At 34.5% G+C, this 26005-nt stretch overlaps 3 protein-coding genes across 5 annotated transcripts; 2 read left to right on the top strand and 1 right to left on the bottom strand.

Moving 5' to 3' along the window:
- Positions 1-16: 16 nt before the first annotated feature.
- LOC140055689 (CWF19-like protein 1) lies at positions 17-12993 on the top strand. The gene is made up of 14 exons (XM_072101056.1): positions 17-106; positions 1154-1238; positions 1533-1617; positions 2459-2563; positions 3616-3833; positions 3969-4172; positions 5235-5360; positions 5626-5737; positions 8959-9038; positions 9443-9535; positions 10291-10407; positions 11043-11156; positions 11532-11629; positions 12328-12993. The coding sequence occupies exons 1-14, from the start codon at positions 90-92 to the stop codon at positions 12464-12466; spliced, it is 1593 nt and encodes a 530-aa protein (XP_071957157.1). The 5' UTR covers positions 17-89; the 3' UTR covers positions 12467-12993.
- A 7-nt stretch (positions 12994-13000) lies between these two features.
- Positions 13001-14471, bottom strand: LOC140055692 (uncharacterized). The gene is made up of 3 exons (XM_072101061.1): positions 14409-14471; positions 13562-13637; positions 13001-13378 (listed from the first exon to the last, which is right to left on the bottom strand). Exons 1-3 carry the CDS (start codon positions 14460-14462, stop codon positions 13221-13223), a joined length of 288 nt encoding a protein of 95 aa, XP_071957162.1. The 5' UTR covers positions 14463-14471; the 3' UTR covers positions 13001-13220.
- A 270-nt stretch (positions 14472-14741) lies between these two features.
- On the top strand, positions 14742-25851 carry LOC140055690 (CCR4-NOT transcription complex subunit 11-like). 3 transcript variants are annotated; one of them, XM_072101057.1, is made up of 11 exons: positions 14742-14866; positions 18091-18196; positions 19149-19283; positions 19389-19496; positions 19922-20091; positions 20637-20769; positions 21150-21356; positions 21501-21650; positions 22464-22568; positions 23730-23780; positions 24375-25851. In XM_072101057.1, exons 1-11 carry the CDS (start codon positions 14829-14831, stop codon positions 24519-24521), a joined length of 1350 nt encoding a protein of 449 aa, XP_071957158.1. In that variant the 5' UTR covers positions 14742-14828; the 3' UTR covers positions 24522-25851. The 3 variants fall into 3 exon arrangements, with proteins under 3 accessions (XP_071957158.1, XP_071957161.1, XP_071957160.1); XM_072101060.1 differs by lacking the exon at positions 14742-14866 and adding an exon at positions 15708-15937; XM_072101059.1 differs by lacking the exon at positions 14742-14866 and adding an exon at positions 16547-16993.
- The last annotated feature ends 154 nt before the right edge of the window (positions 25852-26005 follow it).

Genomic DNA, 26005 nt, shown 5'->3' with positions numbered 1-26005 from the left:
ACTCTATGTACGTCACGTCCATACGGCGCGAGTCACGTCCACGTTTGAAAAAAAATGTGTTTTTCCTAGGCCTAGTTAGTCAAACTGCAATGGAACCTGTAAAAATGTAAGTGTGTGTGACTTGGAGGTGACTTGGGATCTCCGTGACTTGAATGATTCTACCCTAGCCTAGGGCCTAGGCCTAGGATTCCTACTAGGAGGCTAGGCCTAAATAAATTCATTTCATACTGTGTTTAGCCAGGACTGGTGACCCTCTCTCTAGCGATTCCGGTCGGAACGATTCGGCCCACTTTTGGGGCGAAACATCCCACCTACCTTGTGGCCCTAAAAAAACGTCTCACTTTAGTCCAAAATCACTGATTGTTAATATACATTTTTTGAATATTTATTAAGTTGTGTTTTGGAAAGGTGTTTGAACTACAATAACATGATTTTATTGATATTATTGCCAATGTTGATATATATTAAATTATAATGAATAATAGGCCTATATATAAAATAAATTACAAAAAAAATTGTAGTTTTATATATTATTATGCAATTATCATTTTTGAAAACAACAGAGAGTGTAAATTGTTTACATTGTTTGCGGTCATACTAATCTTTGCCCGGTATCGCCTGTACAGTAGGGGTTTTATGATGACATGTGAAGTGAAGACAATATTATTTATTAAGATGCTTTAACTTGTATATATTTTTCTTTCCAGAAACAAGTTAAAATCAGCAAAATACTGTGTATACTATATAAATAAGCATAGTGACATACCACTTTATACACTGTCTTTTTTCTGTTGTATTTTAGTCGATCAAAACAATTTTTCTATATTTTTCAATCATATAATATTGTAGGCCAATCTTCATCCAAGTACATTTAATTTACAGTAACTTTTTTTCTTACACGACCCTCCATAATAGGAGTAAGTTATGATTTTAAAATTAATTGTCCTGAAATCCCCTGAAAACGCTGTTATTTTTAGTGGTTATTATTCGCTGCACAGCATTGTTTGCCATCGATCGAAGATGTCTTCCGTATTGTGAAAAAGGCCTAGAGTATATTCAACTGGTTCTGACCATGAAGTCTTGCTTGTCAGACAAATACATAAGCCTACTCATTACCTTCAAGTTTACAAATATTTTTCTTTTAACCTTTCAGTTTAGTAAGTGGTGATGTGGAGGGTAACTTAGATCAGTTATTCAAAAGAGTTGAAAAAGTAAATAAAAAAGCTGGACCATTTGAGGTACTGTAGGACATAATAATCATATTTATTTGATAAATTTAGTCTTGTTTAATATTTTATTTATCCCTTTCTGTGGATTGCCAGATGAAAAGGAGAAAGCTACACAACTAATGTTCGTACACCTTATTCGTTAGACTCTGATATTTCAGCGCAAAGAGTTCTATCCCAATCTATGAGAAAGGCATAAGAGACCAAAAAAGGACCCAAACCTACCTGGAAAAACTATAGTGGTCGATATGAAAAGAAAAAATACTACTGTACTTTCTATAAGTAATCCATTTTCTTATGTTTCAGGCACTTTTCTGTGTTGGGTCTTTTTTTGACAGTTCAGAGAAATCAAAAACTAATTGGTTGAAATATGAGAGCAAGCAGGCAACAGGTAATTGTATGCAATAGGTGCATTGAACCGCTTTAAACCATGTGGTGGTCAGGACTAGTTTCCATCAAGAAGGAATATTTTGTGCATTTTTTAGTCAATATATATATACCGTATATACTCTGGTATAGTCCCACCCTCTAGAACACGAAATTGGACCAACTTTGTGGGGTGGGACTATACCAGGGGAAACAAAGATTCAGCAAAAAAAATGGTTGGTAAGCATTTCTTGTAAAAAAAATGGCTATAGAGTCTTACAACATCCGGACCAAAAGTCAATACTGGGACTATACCCGGGGATATGGCTGTTTGTGAAATCATAAATAAAGTAGGGGTGGGATTACACCCAGACTGTGCAAAGAAAAGGCAACTACCAACCATTAAATATACCAGTGTAATAAAGTTGATCTATTGGTATTACACTTTGGCATAGGAAATTCAGTGACTGATCTCAATTGGTATGGAACAAGGCAAGGTGGTGAGAGTAGGTTGTGCAGGATATGACTAGGGGTTTTCAGTTTTTTGGGAAATATTCCTTGCACAGTCGGGTACGACGGTCCTCAAGCAAAGGAATTTTGTTTTTTTTTAAGTGCCTCATCGTACGAAACCCAATCATCCCCTAATTACATACATTTTACACCTTTTGTGTAAGTATGCAACTACTGTATGACTTTACCGTGTCTCCCATGATAACACATTGATATGAAAATACACATTAAAATAATGAACTTTCTCCATTTTAATCTCTGTAGGGACTGAGGAGTATTTGAACAAAATGTAAATTTAATTACATACGGTTGTGAGTTATGCATATACATTATCTTGTTGTGTTTTTTTTTTACAGCTCCCATGCCAACTTACATACTTGGTGCTAATAAGGCAGAAGAAAGGGAAATGTTTTCAAAATCACCTAATGGATATGAGATTGCAGAGAATGTAACATATCTAGGTCAGTGGGTTTTTACCATATAAACTCTTTTAAGCCTACAACCATTGAGGTTAGAATGCTTAATGTGAGCAGGTTGAACCCTTGGTTTCTAGTGAATTTAGAACCCTGGACACCTAGAAAATGTAGGCCTCTTAAGTCTCCCAATAACCTTTCGAGTTTTTCAATACATGTTTGAGTGAGCTCTCATTAAGGTATTTTTTTTTATTTTTCCAAATTGCAACAAATAACTGAATGACATATCGTAAGTATGCATTCTGATAACTGAATGAATATTTTCAAAAAGCTAGACATTTTTAGACTTTCCCAAAGAGCATCCTGTTTCAGAAAGTCTCTGTCTAAACTAATTTGACAAAAGAAGTGTGATGTGCCCAAATATGGTAATGATACAGTATGCCCAAATATGGTAGTGACATCATCATGTCCATATTATGGACACATCACATTTTGTTTGTCACATAAAGTTTGATAGTATAGATATAGCTTAATATACAAATAATGAATGTTTATGAGTGCAATGGTACAAATAATGGCACGAGGTGAATGATGAAAGGTTATATCAACGAGGCAAAGCCGAGTTGATATAACCTTTCATCATTCACCAAGTGCCATTATTTGTACCATTACACGAATACAAAACATTCATTATTTGTTTTATATAACATCTAGACGTTTTTTTTTCGTACACAAAAATGTTTCAAAAAGTACTATTTAACGATCGTTGAATAGTGCGTACTATTGCACGCCATGTGACCCACATTCGTCCAATCAAATGACAGGAATTTATATAGGTGTTATATAATATACAATATACTTCATGTAATTACAATTTATGTTTATGCTACACACTATCAAAATTGTACTGTAATTATATTCCGAGAGTTATCATATGTTTAAGGAATCAAGTTGTACTATAAAGGTCTGTCATCCAATACAATACATTAGTTGTTTCAATCATTTTTTAATAGTTGTATTATTTAAATTGTTTTAGGACTATATTGAATAGATCAAATAAAAACAAATAATTACTTTTGTTTTTTAAACATTTTTTTTAGGTCGGAAAGGTGTCATGAACATGATGTCGGGTCTGCAGGTAGCATACCTTAGCGGGGTTGAGCAAGAGGGTACCGGTCCAAGAGAACAACACACCTTCACAGAACAAGACATCAATGAATTGGCCATGCCCTTAGTTTCAAACTCGTCTTTTAAAGGAGTTGATGTTTTGATAACGTCACAGTGGCCACGGAATGTTGAGAGGTTTGCCATAAAACCAGTAAGTACAATAGGTGGAATCTGCAAAGATTATCACATGACTGGCAGTATGTTTATGTGTACAGTAGGCATCACACCATACTGTATAATAACTAATGTACAATAATTGCTTCATTGTCTGAATAACAATTTTTAGGACGGACCAGGATCTGACCAATCAGGATCAAGCAAACTTGCAGGTCTTGCACTAGCCTTACAACCGAGGTACCACTTTGCAGGGTTAGATGACGTCTACTATGAAAGGTTGCCATACAGGAATCACCAGGTTTTAAAAGACAAGCAACGACATGTGACGAGGTTTATTAGCTTAGCTAGTGTTGCAAATATAGCAAAGAAAAAGGTCAGTTGAAATAAACAATATGTCATGAATATCTGAACATAAGAAACTGTATGTACAGTAGCAGAGGTCCCAAGTTTTTCAGATTTTTCTCGAATTTTTTATCCAGATTCTCGTCTATCCAAAAATTCAGACTCAACGATTTAGGCCTAGGATAGCTAGGCCTAGCCTAGAGATTTTTCATCTAAAATAAAACAACATGTTCGCAAAACAAACATGTTATTTCAAAATTAACACTCATGGCACTGTTTATAATAACGCCCACAGAAATTTAGTTTTTTCAACTTGGAACCTCTGATGTAGTATCTGTTATATCTCAAGCACACTGAGAGACAATCCATGACTCTTTCATACAAATGTGCAATGTAGATACACTGGACCAACAGCTTTATGTCTCATCTAAAGAATGAGGCAATGAGACTATAGTATCTTGCCTAATGATACAAACAATGGACATAATACACAAGAAAACTCCAACAATCCAAAGAAATTACAAACGTTTGCAATCAAACATACATAAAAATAAAGAGATATAAGAAATTAAAAAGCAGAGAGAAAAAAGTAAACATAAAAAGTTACCTTTATGGCACATACGACTCGTCCTTACCTTGAAATCTTTAAACTTTCTTTTAGTTTCAATACTCCTCCTTTCTTTAATTCTCTACCTTTAAGCATTCGTAACTCTTACAATTTCTCCTCCTTTAAATCTCTTTTGAAAAAACACCTGTTTCTCTCTCTCTGATTTTTTTTCTTTTTTTCCTTCTTTCATTGTAGGCATACTGTATATTTATATTTATATATATATATTTATTTTTTTATCTTTGTTAATTTTGTGTTTTTATAGTTTATTTTGTATTTACTGTTTGTATTGTTTGAGGGTCCCTAATGATCAGCTGATGCTGGATGGACCACCCTCATTAAATATTGTTGAAATAAAATAAAGTAAATAAATAAAATAAATATCCTTACCATTACACCATAATGCTTACTCTCTTGCCACTCGCGTGGCCTGCCATTAAATTGAAACCCAGAATATTAAAATAGGTTTTTAACGTTTTTTTCTAGTATTTATATGCATTCAATATAGTACCAATGAGCAAACTTACTCATGCAGAACTAATAGTTCAGCCACAAGATGTCACAGAATGTCCCTTCTCAACTACATCTTCAGAAAGGCAAACAGAATCAAATGTAAGTACTGTACTTGGTTTGGTATAATGAGAACATTGTGTGCAACACAATTTAGTTTGCAGAGTAAAGCTCTGTCAAAACTATCAACCTTTATGTGACAATATATATATATGGACATGATGATGTTTTATCACTACCATATTTGGGCATATCGCCACCAAATTTGGGCACATCATACTTTCTTTTTCAAACTAGTTTGAAAGTGTAGACAGAGCTTAAGTTTTCCAAATGTTTGTGTATTAAAAAGTTATTTGATTATTTGCAGGAGACAGATATGTCAAACCAATACTTCTTTTCAACAAAGCAGCCTCAAAAAGGTCAAAAGAGGCAAGGAGATCACCAAGGTGGATCAGGACCAAGAAAGGTTAAGAAGCACCGTAAGCTACTTTAAAACATACAGGTTTTATTTAAATCAGTGCATGTATTTATACTCAACACTTTCAAAATCAGACTCTCTGAATCTCAAAACCAAGATGTTTATAATGTCCCATATAAAATGCATTATAAACATCCAACTTTGCTGAAAAGAAGTTTGGGACAGCCCAATAATTGGTTTGGGTCAGTCCAAGGGATAGTTTAGACAAACCCATTTGAATAGTTTGGCTAGTTCAAGTATGGAAAGCCAAACCCGCCAAAAATACATAATACATACCATCCACCAATAATTAATTCGTACAAAATTCAAACCATCCAATATTATCTCATGCAGTTCAATGAAAACTTAAACCATTCACCTAGTATCTACACCATCCAATACAATGTGTGACCATCTACCACTAGCCCAAACGACAATACGCCGAACAAACTACCCATAACACAAACCATCTAAAGAATGTTGAGCCCAGGCAGCAATAATTGAATTAATCTAACGTTAATACAAGTATATATTAGCCAACTCATTTATCAACATTTCATGTAGTTCATGAACATTTCAAACAAAGCATCTTAATTTTAGTTCATCGAATTATAATTCTAATTCATTGCCTGTTTTATACACCGTTCGTCTGTTCAACAGTTGAAACAACTGTTTTGCACACGATACGCCCGTTCGTGAGTTCAAACCATGATATTTGAAGCATCGACTTTCCAAACAGCGATTTTTCGCACCGAACGTATTTTCTTGAGTTAAAGTGGTTGCATTTCAATCACTTGCTTTTGATTGGCCAGTATTACACACCGTTCGCTTGTTCGTGATTTCAAACCATGATATTTGAAGCATCGACTTTCCAAATGGCGATTTTTCGCACCGAACGTATTTTCTTGAGTTAAAGTGGTTGCATTTCAATCACCTACTTTCGATTGGCCAGTATTACACACCGTTCGCTTGTTCGTGATTTCATGTGATAACATTTCATTCGACAATTTTTCAAACGTTAGTTTTTGACTCCGCTTACGTATATGTCAGTTGATATACTATTTTTTAATTTTCATACTTTCCATAGTCAGTTTTGTACATCATTCGCATTTACGCATGTAAAGTGTAGATATTCCACTCGACAAGTTTTAAACGGTAGTTTTTCGCACATTTATTGTTTTATTGTTAAATTGTAACTGTTGGCGCCGATTTAATATTGAGGGGCGGGGGATGAATGTCAACTTTACGACTGTATGACACTTACTTAGGCCTAGGCCTACGTTACACACACAGGTCAGGGAGATGTAAACTAATTTATAAATTTATTTTACATCTCCCTGGTTACACACATTATCACAAACTTAAATAATGGAAAAAAAACAGAATGAAATAATATAATTTAGCTTGTGGGCCTGTTACAATTTTACGCCCCACAACTAGGCCCGGGGTATAACACCCACCTCGCCCGCCTGTGGGGGAGAGACAGAGGAGAGAGAGAGCTGGTGTCGTGCTTCTCTCTCCCCTCCCTACGCGGCGGGCGTGTGCGGCGGCTGCTAGATGAGGCCGGTCTAGAGCCATTTTCTGCTCTGTGCTCTCTATGATGCATAAATTAACTGTTGTTGAGAAGCTTCCATTTGTTTACGGGGTAGGCCTATTTTTTTGAAATAATGACATTCATTATGTTTTATAGACTATAGTGGAGACGTAATTAATAAATATCCGAATAAACATATTTTACGAATATTTATCATGGATTAAATAAAAACATGTGTATTGTTATTAAATCATAATTATTTTGTTATTCATCATGCATTAAATAACCCAACGTGTAGAGGTACCATATTTAAAAATGTGTACTGTTCAAATTCAGTACCGAACACCTCCCCCTCCCCCCCCCAATATAAAATCGGCGCCAACAGTTACAATTAAACAATAAAAAAAAAACTACCGTTTTAAAACTTGTCGAATGGAATATCTACACTTTACATGCGTAAATGCGAATGATGTACAAAACTGACTATGGAAAGTATGAAAATTAAAAAATAGTATATCAACTGACATATACGTAAGCGGAGTCAAAAACTAACGTTTGAAAAATTGTCGAATGAAATGTTATCACATGAAATCACGAACAAGCGAATGGTGTGTAATACTGGCCAATCGAAAGTAGGTGATTGAAATGCAACCACTTTAACTCAAGAAAATACGTTCGGTGCGAAAAATCGCCATTTGGAAAGTCGATGCTTCAAATATCATGGTTTGAAATCACGAACAAGCGAACGGTGTGTAATACTGGCCAATCAAAAGCAAGTGATTGAAATGCAACCACTTTAACTCAAGAAAATACGTTCGGTGCGAAAAATCGCTGTTTGGAAAGTCGATGCTTCAAATATCATGGTTTGAACTCACGAACGGGCGTATCGTGTGCAAAACAGTTGTTTCAACTGTTGAACAGACGAACGGTGTATAAAACAGGCAATGAATTAGAATTATAATTCGATGAACTAAAATTAAGATGCTTTGTTTGAAATGTTCATGAACTACATGAAATGTTGATAAATGAGTTGGCTAATATATACTTGTATTAACGTTAGATTAATTCAATTATTGCTGCCTGGGCTCAACATTCTTTAGATGGTTTGTGTTATGGGTAGTTTGTTCGGCGTATTGTCGTTTGGGCTAGTGGTAGATGGTCACACATTGTATTGGATGGTGTAGATACTAGGTGAATGGTTTAAGTTTTCATTGAACTGCATGAGATAATATTGGATGGTTTGAATTTTGTACGAATTAATTATTGGTGGATGGTATGTATTATGTATTTTTGGCGGGTTTGGCTTTCCATATTCAAGGGATAGTTTGAACCCGTCCAAGAGTGAGTTTGGGCCAGCCCAAGTGTTTTCAGTTGATATAAACTATCTGTTTCATTCACTTGACGTCACAAGTTTTTTATTTAGTGGTTGAAATGAGAGATGAGATTTACTTAAAGTTACACTAATGTTCTGAACAGTAGTTGTTTTCAAATCACAAACTAAATATAACATGAAATGGATTAGGAAGCCTTTCATTATAGTCACATTTGATTCTACAATATGTTTTAGTATGTGGTAGTAAAAGCATAGATCCATCAAAACTAAGAACATGTTATTAGAAGCAGTATTAACACACTTAATTCCAAAATAAATTTATATGAAAAATAAACATGATATGATAAAAACCTAATAACAATACTATGATCAACAGCTAAAGCAAATGGTCCTTGTTGGTTCTGTCTTGGAAGCCCAGAAGTTGAAAAACATTTAGTAGTCAGTGTTGGAACAACGGTAAGTTTTAAGATATTAGTCAGGCAAAATTTATTACTGAATGAACTATGAACAATTAAAAAACGACAAATTAAAAAAGACATATAATTATATAATAGTAATGTATCGTAATGTATTTTATTGAATTTAAGAGGGCCCTTGAATATCAACCGGCATTAATTTGTCCAGCTGGAAGAGTTACCCTCTATAAATAAAGTTTAAATAAAAACTAGAATAAAAACTAGGATAAGTGCATTTTTTGGCTGCAGAAATCCTAATGTTTTAGTAAGCTGTCCCAAATCAAGCAGCAGTTTACACAATGTCAACTGACACTCAAATTATAAGGGTAAATGAGTTCTTAAGACCAATTATGTTCACTGTTATTAAATGTAAAACCTAATTCACTATGTTCTTCTTTATTACAGACATATGTTGCTCTTGCAAAAGGTGGTCTCATTCCCGATCATGTGATGATTTTGCCTATAGGTCATTTCCAGTCACAGGTTGATCTACCACAGGTAGTTAAACTTAAAATAAGTAATGATACTTAACAACAAATAATACTGTATTGACATTGGTAATGAGTTGTAAACACAATTTGTTTGTGTTGTGTTGAGTCTCAATGTGCTTGCTGCAGAAATAATTGGTTTTTAAATAGTAGAAATTAAAAGTAGTAACCATTATCAATTTAGTAATCAAAATAAATTTTCTTTTCTCATACAGTAACACAATATAAAAAATATTTAAAGCTCTGTCTACACTATCAAACTACTAAAAGTGTGATGTGCCCAAATATGGTAGTGATGTTTAAATATGGTAGTGATACGACATCATGTCATGTCCATTTATGGGCACATAATAATAATATAGCAGATTTCTAGAGCGCACTTCGCCACCAAAGGGGTTCATCACATATTTTTGTCACATTAAGTTTGATAGTGTAGACGGAGCTTAAGTCAAGCAAGGTTGAACCCTATTGATTGTGCATTTCCATTTTGTGAGGTACATATTGAGGATGCTGCATGCCAATGCATGCCAAACTTAAATATAAAACAGTCCATAGCAATAACAATATTTAGTGGTTGCTGACACATTCATGCTATGGCGTTTGTTGCTTTCGCAACCTCTTACTGATTGTCTCAAACAAATAAAAAAGTATTTCCTCTACATATCATCCTCATATTGCTTTGTAACTTTGAAAAAAGCCAGCCAGCAAATAAAATGAGTGTTAACTTTTCTTGTTAGTAATCGCCTGTTTTTGCTTTGCATTCAGGACGTTACAGATGAGATCAACCAGTATAAGAAAGCCATTAACAGGTATTTCAAGTCAAAAAATAAGTCTTATGTTATATTTGAAAGAAATTACAAGACGCAGCATTTACAGCTTCAGGTAACTATGATTGAATCGCTGCATCGCCGAATAAGGTATAATAGAGATATACATATCATGTTCAGGTTATACTTTATAAAGTTTTCTTTTGACATTGATGGTTCAGTATTTTCTATCGGCATGGTTGACTGTGCTGAAGGAGGTCATTCGCAAGGTTGATCCAACTAAATGCTTTGTTTTCAAATGGCAATGACAACTGTACGCCATACTTCTGTTGTCTTTTGGCAAAAAGAAACTAGACGAAAATAATAAAGGATACACATGGATAGGATGTAAAGCTAAAGCTAAAACTTGGTACACTATTCAAAAAGAGTAGGGGATTGTCTCCCGGTGTGCTAATCTGGTAGGCACCACACTTTTTGCTTCTGTGGGTCCGTAGAGGGCCTAATCAGAATTTCCTCAGTTTCCAGTTAAGCTCGAGGACCAGAATATTTAAATTTAACATTTTGACAGTGCCTATAGTCGATCACGTCTGTTGTATCAAATCCATGCCTAAAGTGCCACTTCTGAAATTTTGAAGGGTGAAAAGAAGGTTAGGATTACAGTATTTATGTTTCCAGAAACACGCTGATATGTAGTAAATCAATTATTAAACTGGTCTCCCTATTGTAACCAGTATTTCTGTTCTCTCGTAGGTGGTACCAATTGCAAAGGACGAAGAACTAGATATTAAAGAAAGTTTGTTGGAATATAGTATGAAGGAAGATATTGAATTGAATGAGATTCCTACACACAGTGATCTGAAACAGGTTTGTATCTTATATTTAAATATGTTATCACATTGACTGTTGTTGACATGTATACGAATACAAAAGTAGTTTTGTATATTGTTGTGCTTGAAAAATTGTTTGAATTAATCTTGTATGTGGTACTACTTGTTGCATATTATTATATCTTAGGATTAAATATATTGAATAGATTCTATCAGTGATATGAAAGAGTTACCGTAAATGACATTTAGTTATCTTAATATATTGAATAGATTCTATCTATGAAAGAGTTATCGTAAATCTCTAATGACAGTTAGTTATCTTAAACAAGTAAATGTGTAGCATTGACCAAATAAGCTCTAGACCAATGTGCACCATTATAATTTTAACATAATAATTTGTATTCGTATTCAGATAGTTGCATTGGGAGCACCTTACTTTTATATTGAACTAGACAGCGGAGAGAAATTGTTGCATCGTATTAAGAAGTTCTTCCCATTACAATTTGGAAGGTTTGTACTACATAGTATATGTTTCGTAAAGATGTTTGTTGTATGCATGTATTAAAAAATAAGTCAAACCATAGAGGGCACTATTAAAGAATCTATAGATATTGGCATCTATAATGGAAAATATGAGTATTGGGATCAAAACCACAATGGATGTAATTGTATGAGTTCTTGTATTGTGCCATTACAACAAATAGATCAATGCTCATGGTACTGGGGATGTCATACTTCTCCCATAAGGGTCATGTCAGGACAACCAATTAAGGTGCTCTCTCATCTGTCCACAACAGTGGCTGTGTGTGTGGAGTAGTACACCGGGGTAACCCACTACTCAAAAGATCTTGAGAGATACCAGGTTGATCATTTTGTATACAAATTGTCCTTATCCGAGAAGACTTGTTCTACCACCAGAACCATAGAGCAAGTGAGCTCCGAACCCTTGCCGATGTTGTGGTTATGGATTACGGTTCCACCGTCTTAAAGGCTCAGCCGCTTATGTTTATAGTGCCTACAAAGAAAGCAATATGCCCAGTCAGGGGTAGCAACTTCCTCTGTAAGATGAGAAACTTCCTCGTTAGAATGAGCAACATCCCCTGTAGGATGAGCAACATCCCCGGTAAGATGAGCAACATCCCCGGGCTTAACCTTCCAAAAAGACCCTTGGTACCACCACTAAACATTTCATTTGGTTTTCTTTGCAGAGAAGCTATGGCATGCCCTGCCCTACTGAATATGCCAGACCGAGCAAACTGGAAAGCATGCTCAATATCAAAGGAAGAGGAAGCACAAAATGCATCTATGTTCCGCAAACAATTTCAGCAATTTGATTTTAACTTGTAGATTGCCAGGTTTTATTGTTTAATATTTAATTATTTCATCTTCATCTGTACAGTTGTATTCTCATATATTTTTAAAATAGGACTGTTAATGTAATACAGGTTAAACATGATCTTAGTAATTGGTATACTATATTGTACTTAGCCGATTCTTGGTACAGTACAATGTACGTATTAAATTTGTCCAGTATCAGACAATTTCTGTAAATTTGTCACATATGACCCCTGTAACATATGTAGGCCTAACCTAAGCATAATGCAGGCATCACATGTGATACAAATGAGATGCTGTATTAAGGAAGTTGCATATGATACTGGGCAAAATTGTCATATGTGGAGATACAGCACTGAGAATATGGTGCTAAACTGACTCTATAAACAAATTAATACCGCACATTAGTTTTGGTCGAGTAAAGAAAAGCAAGTAAAGATAAATCCAAACTTGCTATTTGAATTTATTGAATACATTTTAATCCTACTGGCATGACATGTAATATAATTAAGTAGAACAGCGAATAAACATGTACTTGTAAACATTTATTTTTGTAACAATTTTATTGATTGCAATTTCAGAATAAAAGTAAAGTTGATTAATAAATCATAGGTTATTTTTGTGTGTTATATAATTGCATTTGAATATAATTACTACTGCAGACTATCATGCATAAACAAACAGTACACACTATCAATAAGTATGCTAAGAAGTCAACAATCTCATACTGTAGTCTCTCATTAATAAGTGTCTGTAAGAGCTAGCTTCAGCAATGTTCTCCAGCTCTTGGTGATGCTGGTTGGCCTACCCTAGACTTGGCCATTTTGTCTTCAATATCATAGTAAGTGAATTCATTATGTTTGTAGTATTGCCCTGATTCATATTTACTGCCGGTTGTTGTTTGTGATTCTCCACTTGGCTTTCCTGCAATGTAAAAAATAATAAATTAAGTAGTGGATCTGATAAAGATTGCAGATAGAGTAGGTCTGTGTTTGACATTCAATATAACGATTTTGCTATTCAAAGGCAAAGCATGCAAATTGTGAAAACTTGATCACGTTGTGATGCAAATTGTGAAAACTTGATAACGTTGTGTTGCAAACAAACCTATGGAAGTTGATTTAGGTTTAGTTGGTGGTTTTGATGTACAATATGATGCTCTGCATACAAGTTGTAGAGATTTCTATAAAAAAAAAACCATTCGTTTAGTTTGGATGGGAAAGTTTAGGCGGTGTGTGCCTTTATAACCCCATTTAACGAATCCAATCGGTTTTTAAATGTGTTAGTGGTTTTGGAAATGACGACTCGGTTGGCAAACTATTCCAATGTGTAATTACTCGCTGTGAAAAATTGGATCTCCTACAGTTCAGTCCTTTGTATTAAAGTCTAGCTAGCCTACTTGGGCTTATAACGTATAGAAGCATCATATTGCGCACATTATGATCAAGGCAAGGAATGAATTAGGCTAAATGGTGCCGGCATCTTGTCTTCTTGTAATTTCAAATGGATGATAATTAATACCCAACCAATAATATATAATCATCCATACCAGTTCCCCAGACGGATTCCCCCAGGCCAGACAGGCCTAGACGTGGCAGAGGACTGTCATTGCCAAGCTACCTACCACTTGACTACCTGACTCACTGTCCTACTATTAGCCTTCTTGCTTGCTAGCCTTGTCCTACACTACTAGAGGGCCTAGGCCGAATAGACTATACCTAGCCTTAGTTAGGGCGGGCTAGGTCCCTTCAATTCAAGTACTACTAGGCCTAGCCTCCTAGCCTAGCCTAGCTACTAGCTAGGCCTAGGCCTACTACTACTAGCCTAGGCCTAGCCCTAGAAGAAAAAAGATGAAGAAGTACGACCAAACATTTTAATTAAATAGGTTATATAAATAATGCCGCCTATAAATGACATATGCTTCTTATTTATAGTTTATATAGCATACAATTACCAGTGCAAATAATTGTTTTAGTTGCAAACGGCAAACCGAGAACGACGCAGCCATTTTTATTTTATTTTGTTGTTGTTATGGAACGCCTGTATTGCCTGATTTACAGATTGTATTTGAAACTTGTCAATATGCCTACACAAATTGCAAGTCTGCATGTATTTGAAACTTCTATCCCGGTAATGCCAAAAGTATTTTCCTCTTTATTTTAAATAAACAGTATTTTTTTAAATAAAGCATGTTTTACACCATGCCACTAAATAAAGGCACTTTCGACGCTCCATAGTCATTTTCTTTGATAAAATTAATTCAAACGATCGATCGAAGCAGCACGCCGTCGCGATCTCCGCATACACACAGAGTAGCCTCTAACGGGCCTAGCCTAGGCCTAGATGAAGTTTTTGCAGCTATTCTTCTCTTAAAATGTCTCTTTTACCAAAAGAAATAACTACAATTTTAAGGTGATTTTACCATTTTATATTAGAGCATGTAGTGTCTTTGTTATGAATCGTAATTTGGTTTTCAATTACTAACTAAACTAGCCTAGGCCTAGCCTACCTAGGCCCGGCCCTAAAGTAGGCCGGCGCTAGTTCCGTTTCGCACCTGTCGTTTATTTCGACTCAAAATTGGTTAAGTAACTTTATCGTGAGTACTACACCTTAGAATTAGGCCTCAAAAATACTTTTACGAAGGAGATCACACAAAAAGTAAAAAATAAATCCTTTAAATTGATGAATTTACAGACGTGTTTCTCGCACATCGGTTTGTGAATTTCGCATACTCCATGTTCAATGTTGTTGTTTCTATGGAGCGCCAAAAGAGCAATCATAATAGATGGCTAAAACTCAGTAAATTGCGTATATTTAATGCATTTATTGGTGAAAATTACGTTCAATTTTATCATATTTTGTCAATGGCAATGCAACAAAAATATTACTGTTGATACTGTACATGGTTTTTGCAGGAACTTTTAGGAATGAAAATCGACAAATTCATCATCATATTACATCATGTACTGCTGTAGGGGTATACCTGATCTAAATAATATTCCTCTAGTCTTACTAGTCTATCTATAGTCTCTTACTCTTAGTTAGGCCTAGGGTTGGTTGCTATTTGAAAACAGCAAATTATTAGCAGTAAAATGTTACAGCATTTTTATTGACAAAATATATTAAAATTAAACGTGTATTTCAATAATAAATGCATTAAAAGAAGACGCATTCCACTGAGTTTTTAACCATCTATTGTTGTTGCTCTTTTGGCGCTCCATAGAAACGAAATTGAACTTCGAGTATGCTGCTAAATTCGCGAACGGTATGCGAGAAACATGTCTGTAAAATCATCAATTAATGATTTATTTGTTACTTTTTATGTGATTCTTCTTCATAAAAGTACTTATAAGGCCCAATTTTAAGGTGTGGTATTCACAATAAGTTGCTTAACAATTTGGAGTCAAAAGGAAGTCGAAATAAAAACAGGTGCGAAACGGAACTAGCGCCAATAGGCTAGCCTAGGCCTACCTGCTACACTAGGTAGGTCGGGGCCTAGGCCTAGCTAACCCTAGCTAGGCCTAGGGCCTATACCTAGACCATCTACTAGGGTGTCACGAAACCTAAGACCACGAAAGCTAAGACCCCCTAAGACCTAAGATCACAAAAGCTAAGACCCAAGACCTAAGATTACAAATTCTAAGATATACTACAGCTTAAAAACAATACTTGTTTATCCATACATAATTTTAAACACATTAGTCATTAGGTTTCATTTATTACCATAAATATAATTAAATACTACCGCAAAACATAGATAAAAATCACATTATTTTCGCCCGTTTAGTAAATGTATATTTTTTTCTTCACAACAAACAAACTTGACGGGTTGTTTGTTGGTATATATTTACTCCATTGTGTTGGTTCAGAGGATGTTTTTCTTACGCACCTGCCTTTCTTGTATTTTGACTCCAAATTTGTTGACTAACTTTATCCTGAATACCACACTTTAAAATTAGGATTTATAAGTACTTTCAGACGGAGAAACACATAAAAACAAATAAATAAATCCTTTAAATTGATGATTTTACAGACATGTTTCTTTGTATACTGTAACTCCTCGAGCTACCATGCTCAATGTTTTTGTTTCTATGGAGCGCCAAAAGAGCAACAATAATAGTACAAGTATAAAAACAGAAAGAAAACGAAACAAATCATGATTTTTAAATTAAAATTTATTTGCCAGTATTTATTTCTTCGTACTTGCATGATTATACTATTATCATTACAATTTTAATTTTACATTGTTCCATCCACACTGTAGATGGACTCCACAGAGTTTTCAGCCCTCTATATAATTTTTGCTCTTTTGACGTTCCATAGAAACAAAAACATTGAACATGGTAGAGGCCGACTGCTACTGCTGTACTGTAGGCTAGTCATGCGAAATTCGCAAACAGTTTGTGTGCGAGAAAAACGTCTGTAAAATCATCAATTTAAAAATGTATTTGTTACTTTTTATGTGATTCTTTTTCATAAAAGTGCCAATTCTAAGGTGTGGTATTCAGAATAAATGTTGGGAGTTAAAATACAAGGCAGGTGCGAAAGATAAATATTTGTAATCTTAGGTTTTGGGTCTTAGCTTTCGTGATCTTAGGTCTTAGGGGGTCTTAGCTTTCGTGGTCTTAGGTTTCGTGACACCCCCATCTACTAACCTCCCTAATTATACTACTAAGGGCCTAGGCTGCACCGTTACGTTTACACAACATTTCGATGATATGAATTTTGTTTGAAATTTTATGTGAATGAAATGCATCGATCGATATGAATTGAAGACGCAATATGAATGAAATGTTTTGAATAGAATGCTTTGAATTGAATGTTTTGTTTTGAATTAAATGCTTTGAATTGAATGTTTTGTTCTGAATGAAATGTTTTTAATTGAAATGTTTTTAATTGATAAGTTTTGAATGAAATGATTTGAATTGAAATGTTTTGAATGAATTGAATGCTTTGAAAAGTCAAACTATTGGTGGCGTATGTCATTCCCACTTGGTAGCTTGACCGTGTTCCGTACCAGACCTCTCCATGTTAGCTTTTTGCCCTATACTATGCTGTAAAGGATCCTCCATATTGATGAAAGCGGTGAGAGAGAGAGGAGAAGAGGGTACTAAGGCTAGAGGTTGAGATTAAAAATCGTGATCATTCAAAACATTTCATTCAAATCATTCAATTCAAAGCTTTTCATCCAAAACATTTCATTCAAAAAGTGTCATGTAATTCATATCGACGCATTTCATTCACATATCAAGTCATAAAATTACATATCGATGCATTTCATTCACATATCAAGTCATAAAATTTATATCATCGAAATGTTGCGTAAACGGCGTTCCATAAATATTGATTAGGCCTAGGTATTATTCGTAAATGATGTAAATTGACATTTTCTGTCAATAAGCCTGGTGGGCCTAGCTTCCATGTAAATTACACAAATGTATCAAAGTCTTTTTGTAAATTATGTAAGAAAATTCTTGCACAATTTGATATATGGCAAGAATCACGCATAAACAATTACATAATCACTAGCCTATGTACAGTAGGTGCAAGGTATTATGTAGATTGGCTTCCCTAGAGCACAGCGATGTCCTAGCCTAGATAAGCTATTAACTGTAGTAATTTGATTTTATTTTCAGTATCCTGAGTGAAGAGTCTTCCAATAATACCTCATTTGAAAACTTGGCAAATGGGTTTCATGAATCATTTCAAAAACATGAATATTTTAAGGTTGGCACATTTCTGGTAAGTCACATGATCAAAGGTAATGAATTTTAATCATATTATAGCACCTGTTCTCGTCAGATCATCAAAAAGTTAAGCAACGTTGGGCTCGGTGGTGTTATGGATGGGAGACCATCTAGAAATAGTGGCGGGTGCTGTACAGTATATACCAGAAAGTGATGGTGTAATGATAATATCGGACTAGCATCTGATAGGCATAGGTTCAAGCTTATCTGTACCATACTAATTGCATACTTAGGCAAGATGCTTTACTCGCATTGCCTCATCCTTTGGATGAGATATAAGGCCGTTGGTCTTGTGTACTTAATAGTGCACGTTAAAGAACTTGGTAAACTATTCGTAAAGAGTAGGGGATCGTCTCCCGTTGTGTTGATCTGGTAGGCGCTGCACTGATGGCTGCTGTGGGTCAGTGGAGAGCCTCAGTTTCCAGTTACTCTTGAGGACCAGAATAATACAGTTAACATTTAAGCATCTTCAAATACAGACAATTGCGTTGGTCCAAAATGTCTTGTTTTTTTAAGTCTAATAAATGCAAATTAAATAGTATTGAGCTGGAACTTAATGTTTTGGAGGAGGGGTGGGCGGAGAGTTTTCGGTTTTCAAGACCACCACTGCACTGTACTTGTTTGAGTCATAGAGAGTTAGTAAGTATATAGCCAAAGCTTACCATCAGCAGTTGATTTTTTTTTAAATGTTCATATCTTGCATGCATCGCTATGGATAGGCAGGTGCAACCTGGCAGATAGTTTTTATCATTTATGAAATATTTTACCCAACCCCCACTAATCTATAATGTAGGATCCACCCCTGACAGTGATGATATTGGAGCAAGCCTAGTTTTATGACAAAGTTTCCCAAATTAATTGGCCAGCTTAAAAAATCTGAAAGCCTATCCTCCTGAATCTGCACATACCTATATTAAACAAAATGTTTTTATACTTTTTTTTTACAGGTTTTGCTGCTACACAACCCTGACTTCCTTCCAACTGGACCACAACGTTTAACAGCTCTGTTTCTCCTATGGGAGATGTATCGTAATGAATCCATAGGCTCAAATCCATTTGCTCCAATTTTTGTACACCTTCTGGTAAGGCAACAAAATGTAAAATCAGTTAAAAGAAAAAGAAATCTAACCAACCTATCTTCCATCAATTTTTGTTTAAGTATTCAAAATATTTTTGTTTCTTTTTAGGGTAACGTTGAGGAAGCAGCCGGTGGTCTTAATCTAATGACTCCAATCAACCATTCAGAAAAATACTTCCTTTCTCAGATTTTGGATGTCACTTCCCCGTCTAGAGAAGTACTGTGTTTATTTCACTTTTAAGTCCCATTCTCTACGTTTTTTAGATCTAATTTAACAAACCAAATTTAATGTAAAATAGATACTATAAAGTCCTATTTCGATAACATTTTTCATCTTTAAACGGTTAAAAATGTGAAAAATAAGTATATTAATAAATAATTTAAGCAGCCCGCTATAAATCCCAACATGCATTGCGCTGATTGATATTTTCGTTTTTCCTCTGTGAATAGAGCTTTAAGTTAAGAATATTTCCATAATATTTGTAGCATTTGTTGCCCAACCAATTAGAGCTCAGGAATACTAGTATTCAATTTGAATGAAAACCTAGTGTCGTCCTCACTTGATCACGACTGTCCACCCAAAAAAAGTGTCTGTGATAACAGAATCCAAATCTGATTTTTTATCCTTTATTTTTATTGCAGCTTTTCAAAAAAGTTCCAAGACAGATTGTTGCTATGGACCTTGGCCAAAATGCTCCAGTCATAGACATTAGTGAATTGCAGTTGGCATTAGCCAGGAAACATTCTGAACTGCCTGTTATAAGCAAGGTGGCTGTGCCCTGTATAATGAGCGATCCAGATCCTGATGTCGGGTAAATAACCTCTGACCTTTTATTTTGGCGCTTCAATATGAGTGATCCTGATGTCAGGTAAATGACCTCTGACCTTTTATTGCGGTGCTACAATTTGAGAGATCCTAATGTCATGTAAATGACCTCTGACCTTTATTGTGTTACAATATGACTGATCCTGTTGCCAGGTAAATGACCTCTGACCTTTTATTGTGGTGCTAAAATAGCATATGAATACTATAATTTAATAATGCTACCAACTGATTGCGGTTATTGTGCTATAATTTTAAATTGAACCAATCAGAAAAATCACAGATTCTTTTTGACCAAACCACAGTGTCCCTTTTAAAATAGGTGGTGTCTGTTTAACCAGTTGACTGGTTACTGGTTCGTTAACCAGCGATATTTGAATGTCTCCTTTATAAGAGTGTTCCAAGAGAGGTTAACTGCTGATTATTTGCTCATTAGGCCTACTTAAAAGGGTTTTTTTTAAATTATTATTATTTAGTTCTTATCCCAATTTCAAATCAAATGACATATTTTTTTTTTTTTTTTTTATTTTTCAGTGCAAATGTCGATCTTAAACAAGCAGAAAATGTTCTTGAAATTCTTGGTAATGGTCCAAATTCAGCAATGTCGAAATATTTCAAACCAGAATTTATTCGATTACCACCCCCTCTACATGTATGTGAAGATGAGGTACGGGAACATATCTTATACAATCAACAAAACCCTGTTCAATTTTGCACAATAATCATAGTGTACAGTAGACCCCAAAATGTCACTTATTTTAGAGAGCACTTTGTACAATATTATGTTTAAAAAAAGAAAAATAGAGTACAGTCTTGAAAGGTAATGTAAGAAATGTTTCTGTTCTATTCTTACTGGTGCTCTTAAGCTCTGTCCACACTATCAAACTTTATGTGACAAAAAAAATGTGATGTGCCCATGGACATGATGATGTCACATCACTACCAATTTTGGGCACACTTTTTTTTTTCAAACTAGTTTGATAGTGTAGATGGAGAACACCCAGTGTGTTACATTTTTGAGTAAAAAAATATTTATGCCTGTTTTAGTTGATCTGGATGAACCCTGTTGATGTGGACATCAACTTGGCATGGGACACAACAATGTGTGTAAGTAACACAACTGGTCTTGAGGTCAAACGTCTGATGACTAAAGCTTTCTCTGTTGCATTGACGGTTCCACAGCAACAGCAACTCTTACAAGAGTTAGAGAAGGATCCGAAACAGGTGTATCACATTGGATTAACTCCAGTTAAGGTAATAACAAAAGTAAAGGTGGGTCTCGTCATTCATTTTAATTTAATTTAAATCTAATTGGTATGGTGGTATTGCTTGTGTTGTTTAGAGCTTGTTTTCTTTGACTATAGAGTATTAATGCAAGCATTTTTCTCTCTTTTTTAGCTACCTAACTTGGTAGAAAATAATCCGTTGATTGCAATTGAAGTACTCCTTAAGTTGATGCAATCAAATCAGATTACAGAATATTTCTCGGTTCTTGTCAACATGGAAATGTCATTGCATTCTATGGAAGTAGTTAACAGATTAACGAATGTAAGTCAAGGTCGTAGCTAAGTATATGGGGTAGAAATGTAGGTTAGTAAAAATTGAAACAGTATTTTTAATTAGTTTTGATGATGCAAGGCCCTGCAATGACACAAACCAAATGTCTATATTAGAACGCTTCTCATTGGATAATAAAACACCTCCCACAGACTATGCAGTGTACAACCGTTGCCTGCAATATATGATTTCACCCGCAGAGAGTGAAAGATGTAAACTTGCCTAGGTCTTCTGTTTTGTATCTGACCAGCAAAGCATGACAGGAGGTCAAATTGCTATGCGGAATATGAATAAAAAACGACTATTTAAAATTAACTTTAAAGTATCAAACAAATTTTAATTATATACTGTATTGGTAATAAGAGCAGTTTTCTGTTTGGGCTCATGCCTATTTCTTGCTCCTGGCATGATAAAAAGTAAAACATACTTTTAAGAACTTTTGCCGAATAAATATTATATTGAAAGTGTGGGAGGGTTTATAATATGAAAGTCCTGGTGAGCTTATGGTAGGGTATCTGCATACCAACAAGAAGTGGTTAGGCTGGCTAGAAATTATCCTTACTATTTCACATTCAACTATTGATGTTAAGAAGCAAAAAAGTATGAAAATGAATTACTCTTTGTAATCTACATGGATAATAAAATTGAAAATTATGCGGAAAAAAATACAAAACCATCCTGACTATAACTAGAGAAATTGGCATAAAATTGTGTAAAGTGTCATGTCTCAATTATAAATTATAATAGATATAAATTAATGTTAGAATGGTGGTTATATTTAATCATCCATTTAATAATTTGCAGGCTGTTGAATTACCACAAGAGTTTGTACACCTTTATATTTCTAACTGTATCTCAACATGCGAGACAATTCGTGACAAGTACATGCAGAACAGATTAGTACGATTAGTAAGTTTTTAAATACTTCATAAAATATGCATAAAGCAATGATTCCGATTGATGATACAAAATGTTCTTATGTAAGTTATTGAGAAGAAAAAATTCTCGGTGGGACTTGAATCCACTACCTCCGAATCACCAGCCTGGTATTCATTCCTCTAGACCACTGAGCTTGCGCTGTTGGATTTCAGTCCAATGGAAAAAAGGCCCATTTACACTAGGGCGATAACGATAAATAAATGAATAAAAATTTTTCTTAGATGAAACGAAAGAAATTAGAAAAGTTTTTGTTCTAGAACTGTAAGATAATCATGTATGCTGTATTTGATAAAAATATTATTTTTGAAAAACCAATCAAATGATGTCAAAAACAATAAAATCATAATTGTATTGTAACGATATTATTGCTCTTACTAATCATGACGTCATTTGATTGGACGTGTGGAAATATTATTTTTATCAAAGGCAGCATAGATGATAATCCTATAGTTCTAGGATGAAAACTTTCTTAATTCTTTTGTTTTAGGTATGAAAAATGCATATTTATCTTTTTATCGTAGATCGTTATCGCCTTAGTGTAAATGGGCCTTAACAGGTATTCTGCCAATAGAGTGGTAGTTGCATTCTGGGGGGTACCTTTGTAGATTAGAGCAAAACATCTGGCCAATTACTTTCTCCTTGACACAAAATAAATTTACAATTATAAAACGTTTATGAAATTTTGCAATACCCTTGGAAATACTGTATTCGCTGGATTGATTTTTATTGATTTGTGAAAGTTGTCAATATGAAGTCTTTATTTGCACAGCTGATAATATTTAAAATTGTCTCGAAAAACAGTTTCAAATTTCTAAAATGTTCAATACTTATTGATTGATAAATCTAAATAGTTTGTGAATAAGTATACACCCACAATTCATTAACATATTGAGGTCAAGGGTTAAAAGCGGTGTCAAGAAATAGAGTGGGAAATCACATCACAACTTCACTGCATGCCCACAATTTTCTTTTAATGCACTGAAGCTCTGTCCACACTATCAAACTTTGTGTGACAAAAAATGTGATGTGCCCATATATGATGATGTCATATCACTAACTAGTTTGATAGTGTAGACAGAGTTTAATCCTTGTTTTGAACAATAAAATATAACAATAGCATTTCTGTTATAGGTCTGTGTTTTTCTTCAGTCTTTGATTAGAAATAAAGTCATCAATGTTAAGGTATTTAATTTTATAATTTTTATGATAATTCAGTAATTTCCAGTTTCTTAATACCAATTCCTGATTATTGATGTTTTTCTTGTCAACTTAAGCAGACTAAAGATATTAATTAACCAAGTTTACTTACAATTAGTTCAAATCAAACATTTGACCAAATTAAAGTTTAGGAGGCAAATAACTAAATTCTTTGGGACACTTCTGTTCAGCGGACATCCTTATTCTAACATAGACCTTTTAAAGGTCTATGATTGTAATATGAAAGGGACGAAGGGCAATATACGTTTAAGGCCAATTTACACAGACGAGCAGTAATAAAAGTATATATATCTCTATAAATCTATGTTATTCCTTATGATCATTTACACACAACGCGGGGCCGATGGTAGGTTTCCGCTCACGATAAAAACAGATTCTACGTGGGACAAGCTATGTGGTTTTTCCGCTTACCGTTACCGCTCGTCTGTGTAAATTGGCCTTTATTCAGAGGACATCCATTAAAAGTACCTGCTTTAGAAACCAAAGGTGTCTGTCCCCTTGATAGAAGTTCTACTATATTGGCTTCTGTAATACATATTTTTGTCATGTATTTGGTAGGATTTGTTTATTGAGATGCAAGCATTCTGCATTGAATTTAGTCATATACGAGAAGCAGCTGGACTCTTTCGATTACTAAAGACCTTAGACAGTGAACAACAGCCAACACCTACAACTTCTGCCAAGAAAACTGAAACAAAATCTTGAACAATGGAAGTAATATTTATATAACGAAAGTAATATTTATATAAATAATTAAATTTAAGAAAAAAACATCAAAAAGACTAGTTTTTAGTGGAGGTGATACAAGATATGGAGTTCGAGATCCAGTTACTACCTGTACCAAACTTGTTTTCGTTTTGCGCTTCCGGGTGTGAAAGGGCATTTTTTATGAAATCAACTGAACTATTTGTTAATGTAAATAATCAATTTAGGTGAGGTTTAACATTGCAGCAATCCGTAATCTCATTTCAGTAAACATCTTTTTGACATGAAAACAATGTAAGAGTTCACACAAATTCTGTGGTTGCAACTTTTTTTACTATTAATCCTAGGTTGTACATTATCCTGTCTGTGCAAACAATTTCCTTATTTGGAAATAAAAATACAGATACTTGGCCTTATTGTCACAAACACCTGTTTGGGGAAATGACGTTGTAATCAATTTAGCAAATATGTATCCTTACATAAAAATCAATTCCGAAACTTGCTTACGTATATATCCGTCAATATTAGACCTCAAAAATAAAATCCATAACTCCGCATGGGCGTCGCCAGTTTTTCTTTTCGGGGATGGACATCCCAAACATTTTGGAATACGGAAATTAATGCTAATATTATCAGGACTATGTTGATTTTAGATTTTGAAGTGGTTAATGGTTTTACATTTATATAGCGCAAAATACAAATAGCCTTTATGCGCTGTTTAGGACAAGTGTAAAAATGGACAAGTTAGTTGACAACAGCAAAAAGTCCGAAAATGGAATCTCACATCACTACACTGTTTCACTAACTTGTCAAATCAAGCTAGCTATTTATTCACAAGTGTCATAATGATGTGAGCTGCATCTGACTGTCCTGCCTAACAAACAATAACATGTAAAATGTATAAGAAACAAATAACGAATTTGACACAGAACGAAACAAGTGAATCTTCAATTGAGCTTTGGAGATCGAACATTCGAATCACCAAAGGCAAAAAGTTCCACAATTTTGGAGCAGCGACCACAAATGAAATTGGGCGGCGGAGTTTTGGTACGCTAGGACCTAAATGAAGTACAGAAGAATATTTTGCATTATAATTTTTAAACCATACCTTACCTATTAAACCCGCCTGTTATGGGTTTTCAAAACGGCGCGGGCCCTCGGCTTATGTCGAGCACAAAGTATAGAGAAATTTCTTGTGTAAAGTTTACGACGGTACAATGAAGTAGGACCTACAATGCAAAAACGAAACCGATAAAATTAATGTTTTAAGAAATACGTCAACAAATGTAAACGGAACATGCATTGTAAATAAAATGATAGGATCGCTGGAGAGTTTTCTTTTGTGCTTTTTTTTTGTTGCGCAGGGTTTTCCCACAATTTATCTTAGAAACATTATATCATAAATTTGCGCACGGTACCGTATTACCGTACCCAACGCAAATGGATTTAATATCTCGTGGAAAAGTTTAGTACGATGAATTGCC

Source organism: Antedon mediterranea, chromosome 7, assembly GCF_964355755.1.
Source record: "Antedon mediterranea chromosome 7, ecAntMedi1.1, whole genome shotgun sequence".
NCBI classification, from domain to species: domain Eukaryota; kingdom Metazoa; phylum Echinodermata; class Crinoidea; order Comatulida; family Antedonidae; genus Antedon; species Antedon mediterranea.
Note: the sequence above shows the minus strand (reverse complement) of the source record. Positions and strands in the feature narration are given on the sequence as shown.

Excerpts from the sequence above, each read along its gene's own strand:
- LOC140055689 (XM_072101056.1), top strand. Across the intron at positions 1,618-2,458 it reads TGAGAGCAAGCAGGCAACAG|CTCCCATGCCAACTTACATA; the intron begins GTAATTGTATGC and ends TTTTTTTTACAG. Across the intron at positions 5,361-5,625 it reads AAAGGCAAACAGAATCAAAT|GAGACAGATATGTCAAACCA; the intron begins GTAAGTACTGTA and ends GATTATTTGCAG.
- LOC140055692 (XM_072101061.1), bottom strand. The coding sequence starts at position 14,462 with ATGGCTGCGTCGTTCTCGGTTTGCCGTTTGCAACTAAAACAATTATTT. Across the intron at positions 13,638-14,408 it reads TAAAACAATTATTTGCACTG|AAATCTCTACAACTTGTATG; the intron begins GTAATTGTATGC and ends TTTTTTTTATAG. Across the intron at positions 13,379-13,561 it reads ACCTAAATCAACTTCCATAG|GAAAGCCAAGTGGAGAATCA; the intron begins GTTTGTTTGCAA and ends TTTACATTGCAG.
- LOC140055690 (XM_072101057.1), top strand. The coding sequence starts at position 14,829 with ATGTCTCTTTTACCAAAAGAAATAACTACAATTTTAAG. Across the intron at positions 20,092-20,636 it reads GATCCAGATCCTGATGTCGG|TGCAAATGTCGATCTTAAAC; the intron begins GTAAATAACCTC and ends TTTATTTTTCAG. Across the intron at positions 21,357-21,500 it reads TTGGATTAACTCCAGTTAAG|CTACCTAACTTGGTAGAAAA; the intron begins GTAATAACAAAA and ends TCTCTTTTTTAG.